We start from the raw sequence: 15,453 nt of genomic DNA on the forward strand, positions 1-15,453 counted from the left end.
GATTAACAATCCATCAATAATACCTCTAGGCCATCACCTCCCTACTTAATTTGAGGAAAAAACAGATCAGCCATAATCTATTCAAATGGAGGAGAAGGCTCAAAGGCCAAATGGCCTATTCCTGTTCCCATTTCTTAGGGTCTTATTAGTCGAGCCTCAATTCGGTTTTCGCTGTAATGTAAATTTCAAACATGTAGAATGGTCACCTAATCATGTTCAAATAACTAAAATGCCAGGGGATGCCAATTTAGAACTCATCATCACTGTAGTGAGACATTCTAGTAAAGAAAACAAATTTTAAAAAAATCAAAGAGAAGCTTAGTTTTGAAGCTACAATATAAAATATCAATTTTTGTAAGTTAGAAAACACTCAGAGGAAAGTGCAAAGCTACTAAGTTTAAATAATTTTAGAATTTTAAACATTTGTAATGAGGTTTGTTATACAGGTACTTCAGAAAATGTTGGTTTGTGGATTCTGCACTTATTGAGTTCTAGAATGTCGTATTCAAAACCATCTGAAATGTATTTTGACAAATAACGATATAGGCTTACTTGCAAGGAATAGGTATGTGAGTGAGCAAATGGAGTTGGTCAAATCAACATTTTGCAGGTTCCAGAACAAGTGAAGGGAGAGGGAGTGTTGGATAGGTAATTGGTGATGGTGGGAATTTGAAGAATAAACAGAAAGCCATTTACTTTAAATGAACTGATTGAAGTTATGTGAAATGTGCCCAAGAAAATCTGATGCAACAAGATGTGGAAGATCAATCATGTGAAACAAAATACAAAATGAAAACATTTGAAAACCAGCCCTAAATGTAGGAAGAATAACTAGCACCATTCTATATATAAACAGGAACAGGATTTGGAGGTGCCGGTGTTGGGCTGGAGCATAAAAGTTAAAAATCACACAATAGCAGGTTATAGTCCATCAGGTTTATTTGGAAGCACTAGCTTTCGGAGCCTGCTCCTTCATCAGGTGGTTGATGAAATGAACCTATTGGACTATCATTGGTGCTGAGATTTTTAACTATATACAAACAGCTCCCTCAAGAGGCTAAGAGGAGAAATGGTTCACAATATTATAACATGTTCCATAAGAATATATAAGCAAACTGTTAAGTTCTAAATAAGGTGGTTAGTTTTGCATGATGTCCATTAGCTGAAACAAATAGGACCTGCTGTATGAGACAGGATCCAAAACTGACCATGAAAACTGTCAAACTTGTCTGTTATACAATGTGACAATTACAGTAATTACTTTGTGGTGAGATGGCTTATTACAAATTGAACCACCTCTGCCTTCTTAGCTTATATCAGTCAAAACCCTGGAGATTTCAGCTACACCATCACTCAAGTTCTTTATGCTCTTTGCAACACATTACATCAAATAATTTTTTCTACTTACTTATAATGTGTGCTGCAAAAACAATTAGCATTAATAGTTGATACTCATCATAAGTGCCATTTCTAGTTATCTATGCACTTTAGTAATCCACCCCCTTTAATTTATCTCATGTTCTCATTTCTGCCTCTTTTCACAGGCACTTCCAGTCCTGCCTTTAGCAATTGGCCAGACGTCTCCCCTGGCAATACTGAAACCAACGCTGCCATGGGGCTCCTACAAAAGGAAAATTGGCAATTACTGCAGATGAAAGAGGCTGATGCCAAAAGTGATAAAACTCAAATGAGGTACAAGCTATTACCAAGCTGTAAAAACTGACCACAGGAGTCAAAATGCTCAAAATCTGCATCAAAGTTGATTCAGATTTGGAGATCTTTTCTTAAATGTGCTGCTGCATTCTGGAAAAACAGCCTCTGCACTATGGTTTGGGCAGTCGTTTGTATAGCACTGAAAACTCTTACAAATTCACACTCCCATTACTCAGTTATTTAATGTTAGTGTATAAAGTATTTGCAGCATATTGCCTGTAGGAATGCAGTGGCAAAACACGTGTGCATGTACAATCATTGAACTTTTGAAAAAAATTGTTAAAGTTGAAGCCAAATTGTCTCTAGTGAGCATCAAGTTTTTGTTTAAAAAAATAACATTCGGCAGTTTCAATGCTACATTCAGAAATGGTTCTTCTCAACCTGGAACTGAGTCACAGGGCCAGGCAGCGCAATTTTAAATTGTTACTTCCAGGTGATTATTACTTGTCATTGGAGGGGGATGCTGCACCGACAGAAGCCATTGGCCCCCTTGTGCACTTGACAGCAACTTTGAAAATAATTATCCAATTAGTTCCATTCCTCTTTCCTCACAGTCCTGCAAATTTTCCCTTTACAAATGTTTATGTAAATTCCCTTCACAAGTTCCTATTGAATCTATTCCCATTGCCCATTCAGCGAGTGCACTCATGATCATAACTTGGATGCTGCCGGCTGGTTAGTGATGAGTGTTGGAGAGCGAACATGCCTGGAATCATCCAAGGAAAGAATTAGGTTTGGCTCCCTTCCTTTCTAATCTTCAGTCAGGTTGGATGCCAGCACCCACCATCCAATTCACACAAGAAGAATGGCCAGGTGCAATAGCAAATCCCACGTGCAACAAACCTCACATAGCAACTTCTCCATCTGTATAGCACTAGCAATTTGGCACAGGAAAGAAAAGGCACCTCTGCATAGGCATGAAAAATAAAGGTGAAAGCAAGATATGTCAACAGCATGATCATAAACTGAATAAAAAGTTATTTTTTCCACAGGCCAGGTGCCTACCTGCTCCCCAGGGGAGACCAAAGATAGGAGAAGGCATTACATAAAAATAATTGAAAAACTGGATAGAAAAAAATTATAAAGAATTAAGCATTTATGGCAATGCACAAATTACAGTCAAGTGTAATAATAGTATCAATAATATTTAAGGGCACAGGAATAAAACTGCTTTGTGAATTGGGGAACAACAGTGAACGAGTTGGAGTAAACAAAAACTATTTCTTCTCAAGCCTTGGTATGATCTGATCGTAGAACTTCATATTTTCTATGGGCCTCATTGAATTGAATTGAATTTGCAAAACAGACATTTATGACTTAATCAGAAAAAGCCCTTGGGAATTTAGTATTTGTGTATATAGTCCTATTCACAGAACAGGAGTTGATCTAAAACAATAATTTTTTTTAAAAAAACATGATTTAGAGTTTCATTTTATTTAGAAGGCAAGGAGTATAAAACTGACTGGATTAACAAATGTGCAAAACTGACTTTCTTCAAATCCATTTCCACCTTGAGCCCACCACTAATGAACTTTTGACACCTGAGCGAAATGTAATTATGGCAAAAGCAAGATACATAGAACCAGCACAAGGAGCATATTACATCAGAAATAAAGAAACCTCAAGGGAATACATATGACTTTAAATAGCCAGGTTTGTCAAATATTCTAAAGGAAGATATTTGTACACTTCTCTTTAGTCACTTCCCTATTTATTAAAACTACTGGATAATGGTAAACTAAGAGATGTGTTTGTGTAATCTTGTCCCTGAAGTTTCATTTGACTGAGCTTTAGTGCTTAAACTAATTGATGACTAATCTCAGACGTCCAGTTCAAACACTATAAAGATAAAAGACTGGTGCAGAAAGAGGCCCTTGAAGAGATGAAACATGCCTGAAAAGTGCAACAATGGTTTTCACAAAAGAAAAACTCATTATTTCACCCTTGTTTGCCTCTGTGAGGCATTCTCCTTCTCCTTTGATGCTGCCTGACCTGCTGCGCTTTTCCAGCAACACATTTTTAAGCTCTGACCCCCAGCATCTGCAGTCCTCACTTTCTCCTAGCTGGATTACCCAACCAGGGACAATGTTTTATTTTGCAATGAGACTGCCCAGAAACATCCACATCAGGATTTTTTTTCCTTAAAACATGACACGAGGGAAAAATAAATCACTCTCGCAACTCAACTGATGCAAACTAAGGAATGCAGAGCGACAATCAGTCAATTTTACGTAGGTTAACTAGCACAAAGAAAATGTAGAAACTGCTGGCGAAACTCAGCAGGTCTGGCAGTATCTGTGGGAAGAAAGCAGAGTTAAATGTTTTCAGTCCTGTTGTGAAGATTCATTGGACTTGAAACGTTAACTCTGCTTTCTTCCCACACACACACACACTGCCAGACCTGCTCATTTTCATCAACAATTTGTGTTTGTTTCAGATCTATAGCCTCTGCAGTTCTTTATTTTATTATAACAAGCACTACATGCTCATCTTCAGGATCATATCCAAAAAAGAACATTTGTTGACTGATTGCATAAATAATACAAGATGCTAGATTTTATTATACATAAATGAAGTGTTATTTATAAAAGGGAAATGGGCTAAGTGAAAATTCATTTTGTTGATCCTTCCATCCCCAAGGCTTCTTCGTCCAATTCTTGATGTAGCAGCGTAGTCTCTCTGCTGATGCTAGAGGCCAGTTCCTCAATCTTCACAAAGAAACTGCGAAAGTAAACACAAAGACTTTTTAAAGAATGAAATGACATACAATTTAGATAAGGATCTTGGTTAGCATCCAGCTAAAACATTTTGACATCTTTCATAACAAGCAAACAGAACCAATGAATCAGTCAGAAAACCATTTAACCTGCACTGTAGCATGGTGGGTGGCTCAAGGACCATGGCATATTCAGGATACTAGAGTTTCATGTTGCAATAAAAAAAAAAGAAACAGCATTAATTTCCAACATTGCTAGCATTGTTGCTGTCAAAGTAAACAACATTTGGAATACTGTTAAGGCTCTTCCAATAAGGCTTTTATAAAAAAGGAGTCTGGCAGTTTTTTTTTTACCTTTCCCTCAACTGTTCTCCCATTTGCTCCTGATAAGAATTCCATGCTGAGGAAGAAAGCTTCACAAATACTGACCAACCTCTAGTAACTGGTCAAAGAAGTTCAAAAATAACAAGCACTAAATTAACTATGGAGAAATAGACAGTGACAGATCCAAACAACAACTTCCATTTACACAGCACCTTTAATGCATTAGAATCTCCCAGGGCATGCTTCAGAAGTATAATCAGACAAGAACTGATACCAAGCTAAAAAAAGAGATATTATGATTAAAGTATGTTGAGATTGTTTGAAAATGTGTGAAGAGTAAAGAGGAAGATATAGAGTCCTACAGCTTATGGAGGGAATTCACGAGCTAAGGGCCTCATTGACCACTTTGGAGAGTGTATCTTCAGGCAGAAACATTGAGTGGGGATTTTAGGAGATTCCAGAGTTGGAAGAATATATCGCCAAGGGTTTAGATTAGATTAGATTACTTACAGTGTGGAAACAGGCCCTTCGGCCCAACAAATCCACACCGACCCTCCGAAGAGCAACTCATCCAGACCCATTCGCCTACATTTACCCCTACACCTAACACTACGGGCAATTTAGCATGGCCAATTCACCTAACCTGCACATTTTTGGACTGTGGGAGGAAACCGGACCACCCGGAGGAAAACCATGCAGACAAGGGGAGAATGTGCAAACTCCACACAGACAGATGCCCGAGGCGGGAATTGAACCCAGGTCTCTGGCACTGTGAGGCAGCAGTGCTAACCATTGTGCCACCGTGCTGCCCAACCGTAGAACTGAAAAGAGGAAATTTGGGATGAAAAAATAGGGCACAGCCACAAATTGGATGTAAAGGCTGATAAAAATTCTAATATGATAAATCTGGAATAACGATGACAGAAGGGAAATCCTATTTTTCATTCTGGATGGGAGACCAGTCAGATGAGCATTGGGATGTGAGAATCTAGAGGCAGAAAGAAATAGATGGAGGCTTCAGAAGCACATGCTTAGTGTGGGAGGCGGAAATAAGTAGTCTTTACCATATAAAAGATGCAGGGTTGATTAATTCAGCTCGGCCTCAAAAAAAAAATACCAAATTTACAAACAGCTAGTTTTAATCTGAGACAGCACGATAAGGCCCACAAGGCTTTGGGCCAAATGCTGGAAATGGTATTAAAATAGTTAGGCAGTTGTTTTTGACTGGTGCAGACACTACAGACCAAAGTTCCCTTTTCTGTGCTGTCAACTTCTATGACAGTGGCTTGGCAGGAGGGTGAAATCACTGATGAGGTCTCAGATATGGTCTGGAACTGAGACAGTCCGCATAATCTTTAAATCGAGGAAATGCAGTGCCTTTGGGACTGGACATCCTAAAACTAAGTTGGCAACATGGAACTCAATCTGATCTAAAACATGTATACTTTTCCAGAAGCAGGGAACAGATAGTCATTTGGAATAGGACATTTCTGCCCAATTTCTCAGCTTTCTACTTCCAAGATGACATAGATGTAGCACTGACACTGCTGCCCTAACAGAGATCAAGGAAATAGTCAATTTATATCTCCATTGTGATTCTCAGTATGAATGCATTTCGTGAAATTGTAAGAGCTGATCTCATTACCAGTACATTGGCATCGCAGTATGATTCATTTTGCATTCAATCTGGTCTTTAAGTAACTATTTTTGGAAAGGACTACAGGCAGTTCAGGGTCAAGTCAGATTAATTAGTAGATTGCTGGCATTTATGTAATGGATTGCAAGTCTCGATACATAGACCCTGGCATATTTCACTTAATAAGCAATATCACATTGAACAAACTGGAAACTCCTTTAGGGATAGTTACACTAAAATTTATGGCACATAGCATATCCAATCAAACTAGCATGCATTCAGGTTTCATAGGATAGGTATGAAACCATAAGTATTGCTAACTGTTGCATGGTTTCAGAATATTTTTATGCATTTCATGTTAGTGAAGAACTGAGGGGGCAGGACAATCTGTTCTATATTACCATTACATATGCATTGCGCACCAAAACAGAAATTGCTGGAAAATCTCAGCAGGTCTGGCAGCATCTATGGAGAGAAATCAGAGATAATGTTTCAAATCCAGTGTCCCTTCTTCAGAACAGTTCTGCTTGACTTGCTCAGTTTGTCAGCGATTACGGTTTGTGTTTCTGATTGCCAGCATCCACAGTTCTTTTGTTTTTTTTTGTTCATGTGCATTGTTATTTGGTTTCTCTCCTTTGCCTCTTTGATAAGCAGTACACAGCCAGACTTTATAAACTTCATCACAGTCACAATGAAGGGGACAGAGGGTTTATTCTTAATTACTGCATGTAAATAACAAAAATAAAAAACAATCAGAATTCCATGTTTATAACAGCCCATTCAATCAACACCCATTTGGCGATCAAGGCCTGAGCTCAGATTCAGATATAAAATTTTCTGACTTATCACTTGTAATACCAAGTAAATTAAATTTAGTGCAATAAATGGAATCCATATCATATTCTATAGCTCATCTGGCACAGTTTCCAGAATACTAAGTTGGTAACTAAAATTAAAATGAATACTTATGATTTTTAAAATGGCATCAATAAGATGCCAAAAGTGCAATCACTCAGTGATACCACTTAAAACTATACCAATTTTATTGTAACGAGAAACTTGTTAAAAAGCTTAAGAAACTGATTTTTATTGCCACAGTGTATGCACACTAACAATGAAAACACTAGTAAAAATAATAAATCTGAATTGAGTTTTTTTTCTGAAAATAAGCAAAACATTAAATTCCAATATTAAGAGGTACAGAAAAATGAAAATATTTACTAATAGGTTTATTGTACTGTTAAAAAGGTGCAGCAGGGAAAGCTGTCTTCAGAATTAGCAATAATGTTTACAGTCTAATTTAACAAGGTTCCTTTGCATTGCACGGACATCCTTGCTTAGGACAAAACAGCTGACAGTTCAAACATTATTAGCACTTTTACTGGCATCGGTATAAAAAGAAAGGTGTGTGTTCACAACTGCTATTTTTAAAGTTTTAAAAACATGGCTGCTACTAAGGCTTCTTGCCAGTAATTAATAACAGTGAGATTATTCAACAACCAAGGAAGGAGAAACTATAGAAGTAATTTACTAGCTTGCCAGATTCTCACTAGAATTTAAACACTCAAAGTGATCCCAATTCATCTTCCTATAATTCTCTCTCAATAGTGTAAACTGCATTTGGGAAAGAAATCTCAAAATTTTCTAAATTTATCTGTTTGAATCCATACCATTTTGATCAACTATTTAAGCAGTGTTATAGATTAGTTTTCCCAAGCCACTTATAACCTCAACCCTTCAGGCTCATTGAAAGGAGTTAGCCACAAGTTTTGCAATTTCGATAACAATATAAATCCAAAATCATATTCAGCAAGTGTCAAATGGCTGACGACTATCATCTCGTGATTTAGAGTTTGGATGTGAAATGTGTTGATTAAAACTAAACCATTTTATGTGAAATCATAACCAAATGATTAACTTACTAGGCTGAATAAATCTGGTAGCAATATTGCCATAAGTTGTGTATTTTCAATCAAGTATTAGATTGGACAGAAATTATGTATTTCCTCTGACCCAGGTGCTGCACCATTTCATTTTGTTCCTCATCATAGAAGCACAGAACAATGAAACAATGGGTGAGAGAGAAGTTTGCAAGAGGAAACAATTTTCACAGATTACACTAGGAATACCTGAAATTTTTTTTTTTTACATGCGATACCAAACTTTTCCCCTCAAATACCTGCATTCAAATTGTATTAGTGCATCTACAGAGCTGATCATCCTCCTCAAAATCATCTTTTTTCAATTTGTCTCCTTTATTTGAAGGAGGTTCAATAATAAAGCTCTCTGCTTCAGCAAGGAGGACCAGGAGCATTTTACTTTTTCAACTGTTAGGAGCTCAACACAATTCAAGAATGGATTCAAGTGCTTGATAAACAAATGGACAACTTTTGAATTGACGTAGAAAACACAGTAGCCAAATTGCATGCAGCTGGGTTCCAAGGACAGAAAATGAATGAATGTAAATTATCTGTTTTTGGTGCTTTTGGGTTTAGGGAACAATACTCACAGTAAACTATGTTCCAAATCAGTGGAATCTTTAACATTCACCCAAGGACAGAATGCTTTAACAAATCTAAAAGTTAACATGAAGCACCAAAGCACTCCTTCAGTATGGCAATGAAGCGTTATCTTAGATTCAGCAGAAACTAAAGTTTACACTGAAGCTTGAACCCACAACTTGCTAATTCCCACAGGCAAGTATGTGAGCCAAGCAGGTTCTTCTCCAAGGAGTACCAACTTGAACATTTTAAAGACACTTGGAAAATTCATATTAGCAAGGTTCTGGGTTTGAGCTTTCAAAAAGATAATGAATAGATTTATGACGTGACCTCCAAACCACTGGTAAAAATATTTATTTGTATGAAAATAGAATTAAACACTCATTGCAAATTAGACATTTTTTGGAAAGTTCTGCATGAACTAATATTTGTAATGTCTTTGCCTTTAAATGTTGGACTCTAAAACATATCCTTTATTTTAAAAAGTTATGCTCACCCTAAGAATTTTCACAGAAGCTAATTCTTTTGTGCATCCAAGCTTTCTTGTGCATCTAAGCTTGACATCAAAGTTCCTTTTAGCTAGATGTAATTTATTTTGTCTGCTGTATTTTACAAATACACATTCATATGTACCTTGTTTATTTATTCACTGGAGGGCAACACTGGCTAGGCCAGCATTATTGACCGTCCCCAATTGCCCAGAAAGTAGTTAAGAGTCAACCACATTGCTTTGGGTCTTGAGTAATATGTGGGCCAGAACAGGCAAGGATGGCAGTTTCCTTCCCTAAAGGGCATTAGTGAACCAAGTGGGTTTTTCCTGATAATCTACAATGGATTCACGGTCACCCTTAATTTCAGATTTTTACTGAATTCGACTACCTACCGTTGCTGGCTTTGAACCTGTTTCTTTGGATTAACAGTGCAGCAATAATACCATTAGGCCATTGCCTCCCAACATGCACACCTACTTAAGTACACGCATCCACACACACAGTTCTTTAAATAAACTGTGAGGAAAAATTACTGAAAGAAAATTTACAAAATCTTAAGATTAGCACAGACAAAGAAAAAGTAAAATTCAGGTATCTAAAGTAGTTAGGGAGAGCAGCTAACAGATAAACTCTAATTTTTTAAGAAAGGGATTCTGCACCAATACCTTTTCATCTCCGTATCAGCCATCGCAGCTACCTTTCCAAGTTCGGTTCCAGTTTTTGAATTTTGTCTGTCAGGTCCAAGTTCACCCAAAATCTGATATGTTGTTCTTAGATTAACTTTCAATTCCTCTGTGAAGAAAATGTTGGCTTAATTATACCACAAGAACAAAAACTACCTATAGATAGCCTATGAAGAGGAATCTTTGATTTTTCTTCTGCACAGGAAAACACCTGTTTACTCAGGGATGTTACTCCTTTTGGGAAAATTAGATGAATTTAAGCTGCATCCACACCATTATAATGACTTGTATAAATTGTATTTACATTAACAGACAGCCAACTAACTTCTGCACATTCTCGGGCAACCTGAAATAGGTTTCCTCACAGGCTGCCTCAAACCTGCTACATACTAGAATGTCAATCTGCATCTATGACTAAAAAGGTGCAGGGAGACTGGCTGCTGCATTAAAGCAGTTACTTTTTTTTCATTTCTGGACCTGGAATTAAAATATAGAGAAAACCAAATCAAACAAATTGTGTCCTCTGCGTGGAAAAGAAAAACTACAAGGAAAACAAGATCAACACAGCTCAAACTGGGAACAGGTCCATCGCAGAAAACTGACCCGTCAAAGCACTTAGCATCCTGTTCTGTATTGTGGGAATTGAAACATTATTCTTCTGGTGCAATGAGAAGTGCTTTATTAAGTTGACAATTTGTTCAGGGGATGCAAGCATCACTAGCTCGGCCAGCACTGAAGCAGAGACACCATGACCAAGGCAATAACAACTGCTGCTGCACAATCAAATAGCTTGATATACCATATCGCAAACTTACATTCAACTGAGAATAAAGAAGAGATAAAGAGGGATCAGGTCTCCCGCATTATAAGTAATCAACTACATGGGTCAGGAGAAGTGAAACTATCTTGTATAGGAAATTAGCACAATACTTCAGGGCATGTCCTTGCAGCTCCACTGGCAGGAACTGATAACTTGCCATCTATCTACAGCTTGGCATTGAAAAATAATAAAGTACCTCATAAAATAAGTTAAAAGTCTAATAAAACTGCTTATGATGTATTACTCTCAAACTACAAAATATAAAACAAATGCACACAGTTAAACGTGGCAAGGAGACACTGAATTAATACAATGTTACTTTGCATCAAAATAAAATTTATGTGAACTTTTTGCTTGATATTAAATCAAATCAATACAGCCAAAAAGCCTGAGAGGAAATTCGGCTTCCTGAGCCAAGTCCATTCCATGACTCAGCTCACTGGAGACACATTTAATGGAAGTTAGAGCAGTTCCCTTTATCTCTCTACTACTTGGAAAATAACAATAAATTTTTCGCTATAGCTTATTATTATCTGCTGAACATCCTATCTGGTAGCAAAGAAAAAAAAACGATGTACAGTTTTACAAAGGCCCCTCAGTGGTCCTTCAATTGATCAAGTGAAACATCTAGTGAGGAACGAGGCAAGTTGATCACTACACTACGATGAATTAATTGACTATTGTGCAAGTACATACTGGATCCTGGGGAGCATTGCCAAACAAAAAGACCTTGGGAAACAGGCTCATAGTTGCTTGAAGGCTGAGTCATTGGTAGACAGGGTAGTGTAGAAGGCGTTCGGTACACTTGTCTTTATTGGTTAGTTTAGGAGTTGGGCGCACATGTTGCAACTGTACAGGACATTGTTTAGGTCACTTTTGGAATACTACATTCAATTCTGATCTCCTTGTTACAGGAAAGCTGTTGTTAAACTTGAAAGGGTGCCAGAAAGATTCACAAGGATGTTGCCAGGATGGAGTGTTTGAGCTATAGGGAGAGTCTGAACAGGCTGGGACCATATTCCCTGGAGGATGGGAAGCAGAGAGGTGACCTTATAGAGGTTTACAAAATCATGAGGGGCATGGATAAGGTGAATAGCCAAGGTCTTTTTCCCAAGGTCGGGGAGTCCAAACAAGTTTTGAGAAGATTTGTAGTTCAGGTTGAGGTTTTGGATGTAGGCTTGCTCGCTGAGCTGGAAGGTTCATTTCCAGACGTTTCGTTACCCTACTAGGTAACATCTTCAGTGGGCCTCAGGCGAAGCAATGCTGAAAATTCCTGCTTTCTATTTACAGGTTTGGGTTTCTTTGGGTTGGTGATGTCATTTCCTGTGGTGAAGTCACTTCCTGTTCCTTTTCTCAGGGGGTGATAGATGGGGTCTAACTCGATGTGTTTGTTGATCGAGTTCCAGTTGGAATTCCACGCTTCTAGGAATTCTCATGCATGTCTTTGTTTGGCTTGTCCTAGGATGGATGTGTTATCCCAGACGAAGTGGTGTCCTTCCTCATCCGTATGGGAGGATACTAGTGAGAGAGGGTCACGTCTTTTTGTGGCTAGTTGGTGTTCTTGTATCCTGGTGGCTAGTTTTCCGCTTGTTTGTCCAATGTAGTGTTTGTTACAGTCCTTGCATGGTATTTTGTAAATGACGTTAGTTTTGCTCATTGTCTGCATAGGGTCTTCCAAGTTCATTAGCTGCTGTTTTAGTGTGGTGGTGGGTTTGTGGGCTACCATGATGCCAAGGGGTCTGAATAGTCTGATAGTCATTTCCGAGATGTCTTTCATGTACGGGAGAGTGGCTAGGGTTTCTGAACGTGTTTTGTCTGCTTGTTTGGGTTTGTTGCTGAGAAAAATCGGTGGACTGTCTTCATTGGGTACCCATTCTTTTTGCATACACAGTCTAATGATTTTCCTCTGCTCTGCGTAGTTCCACTGTGCTTCAGTGTGTGTTGGCTCATTGAAATAATGTTCTAATGCAGCTTCGTTTGTGGGTGTTGGGATGATTGCTTCTGTAGTTCAATATTTGGTCTGTATGTGTTGTTTTTTCTGTAGACGCTGGTTTGAAGTTCCCCATTGGCTGTTCGCTCTACTGTGACATGGAGGAATGGCAGTTTGTTCTTGTTTTCCTCCTCTTTAGTGAATTTTATGCCAATAAGGGTATTATTGATGGTCTTGAAGGTTTCCTCTATCTTGTTTTGTTTAGTGATGACAAAGGTCTCAGCCATGTAGCAGACCGAGAGTTTGGATTGGATGGTTGGCATAGCTGTTTGTTCAAGTCTCTGCATTACTGCCTCTGCTAAGAACCCTGATATCGGTGATCCCATGGATGTTCCATTGGTTTGTCTGTAGGTTTTGTTGTTAAAAGGTGAAGTGGGGGGTAAGGCAGAGTTCCCCTAGCTTGATGATATTCTCCTTGTTGAAGAAGTTAGTGGTGTTTGGTGTGTGTCTTTGGGTCTTCTAATAGTGTAGTCAGTGTTTTCTTGGCCAGGTTAATGTTGATTGAACTAACCAGGGCTGTTCCATCAAAGGAGACAATTATTTCATCAACTTCTCAGTGTCTTTGGTCTTCAGGAATTCTTGGGTGGAGTGGGGAACTTCAAACCAGCATCCACAGGAAAACAACACACAGAATTTTCAGCATTGCTTCACCTGAGGCTCACTAAAGATGTTACCTAGTAGGGTAACGAAACATCTGGAAATGAACCTTCCAGCTCAGTGAGCAAACCTACATCCAGGGGAGTCCAAAGCTAGAGCACATAGGTTTAAGGCGAGAAAGATTTAAAAGGGACCAAAGAAGTAACGTTTTCAAGCAGAAGCAGTGTGAGGAATGAGAAAGTGGCTAGTACTATTATAACATTTAAAAGGCATCTGAATGGGCATAATGAATAGAACGTGTTTAAAAGGATACAGGCCAAATGCTGGCAAATAGGACTAGATTAATTTAGGACATTTGGTTGGCATGGACGAGTTGGACCAAACACACAGTCTGTTGCCATGCTGTACAGCTCTATGATTCTATGGTCCCATTACAACTCAACTTCCAACTCCAGAAAGACTAATGAGGAGTTTCAAGGATGCAGCCTATCTACCAAATTAGTCTGTAAAGCTCCAATAATTGAATAGTGTCTCAGCATTATCAAACATGACAATGTCAAGAGATCACTCTTTGTATTTATAACCGAGCGCAAAATCAGCATCAGTATTGAAGAATTGCAACTAGACATGGACTTGTAAAACAAGATTCCGCTGTCTCACGCCTTCGCTGAAAGAGGCAAATATCTCTCTTATCCTTAAAAAAGGAAAGGACCCAGAAGATTGTACATCATACAGACCAATATCCTTGCTAAATGTAGATTTTAAAATCCTCTCTAAAACGTTAGCACTGAGATTAGAAAGGATACTGCCACATATTATAAAGGAGGATCAGACGGGGTTTATTAAGGGCCGTAGATCATCCAATAATGTTAGAAGGGCTCTGAATATGATTCAAGCTTGTAATCAGGGAAAGATACCAGGAGTAGTGGTTTCATTAGACGCGGAAAAGGCATTTGATAGGGTCGAATGGTCATATTTGTTTTACACATTAGAGAGGTTTGGTGTTGGACAGGTGTTTACCAAATGGATCTCAACATTGTATAGTGATCCCAAAGCAGTTGGATTACCAATGGATTAGGCTCGGATAGCTTCAGTGTGGGTAGGGGCTGCCGTCAGGGATGTCCCCTCTCGCCATTGTTATTCACGCTAATAATTGAACCACTAGCAGAAGCTATACGAGCTGATCCTAATATAGTGGCCCCAAGGATTGGTACAGGTAAACATAAAATTACCCTTTATGCAGATGATGTTCTTCTATTCCTCAGTAACCCTTTGATGTCCATACCTCGCTTAATCCAAGTTATTAATACATTTAGTGCATTCTCAGGCTATAAAATTAACTTTTCAAAATCGGAGGCTATGCCAATGGGTGGCCTTGCTGTGATACCCCGCTTAGCGGACGGCTCCCTTTTTCCCTTTCGCTGGTCCCTGGAGGGTTTCGTATATTTAGGCATTTTTATTACTCCAGTATTTGGGCAGTTGTATAAGGCTAATTTTGTGTATTTATTGGAAAGGATAAGGCAGGACCTCAAGCAATGGGGAGACCTGCCAATTTCCTGGCTGGGTAGAATAGCATTAATCAAAATGAATATCCTGCCCCGTCTCCTATATCCTTCCGGTGATGCTGCCGAGGACGGCTTTATATAAATTATACGGCTGGCTGAGTTCCTTTATCTGGAACCATAGGCGACCCCTCATTAAGCTGAAGAAGCTACAGCTTCCACAGGCAAGGGGTGGATTGGACTTCCCAGATTTTAGGAAATATCAATTAAGTTCCCTATTAAGTTATATAGCTGATTGGGTCTTGTCTGATCCACAATCAATCTGGTTGGACATCGAGCCTTCTCAAGTAAAATACCCACTTATTAACCTTTTATTCTCAGACAAGAGGAAAATCATTACAGATCACTGTAAAAACCCCATAATACTGAATACAATCAAGGCTTGGAATATAATGCGGCAAAATGAGGGCAATTCACATA

General features: G+C 38.5%; 1 protein-coding gene across 3 annotated transcripts in view; it reads right to left on the reverse strand.

Annotated features, from left to right (window-relative positions):
• Positions 1 to 4,108: 4,108 nt before the first annotated feature.
• The window catches only part of haus8 (HAUS augmin like complex subunit 8), a 62,488-nt gene continuing 51,143 nt past the window's right edge, over positions 4,109 to 15,453 (reverse strand). For 2 of the 3 annotated variants that reach the window (XM_043721366.1, XM_043721367.1), the window contains exons 14-15: positions 10,047 to 10,173; positions 4,109 to 4,434 (exon numbers count right to left, since the gene is read on the reverse strand). In XM_043721366.1, the coding sequence (XP_043577301.1) occupies positions 4,326 to 4,434; positions 10,047 to 10,173 (236 nt within the window). In that variant the 3' untranslated portion in view covers positions 4,109 to 4,325. Of the gene's footprint in view, positions 4,435 to 10,046; positions 10,174 to 15,453 lie in introns of those variants that run through there. The other variant, XM_043721368.1, reaches the window with a different exon arrangement.

This window comes from Chiloscyllium plagiosum, chromosome 31 (assembly GCF_004010195.1).
Source record: "Chiloscyllium plagiosum isolate BGI_BamShark_2017 chromosome 31, ASM401019v2, whole genome shotgun sequence".
NCBI classification, from domain to species: domain Eukaryota; kingdom Metazoa; phylum Chordata; class Chondrichthyes; order Orectolobiformes; family Hemiscylliidae; genus Chiloscyllium; species Chiloscyllium plagiosum.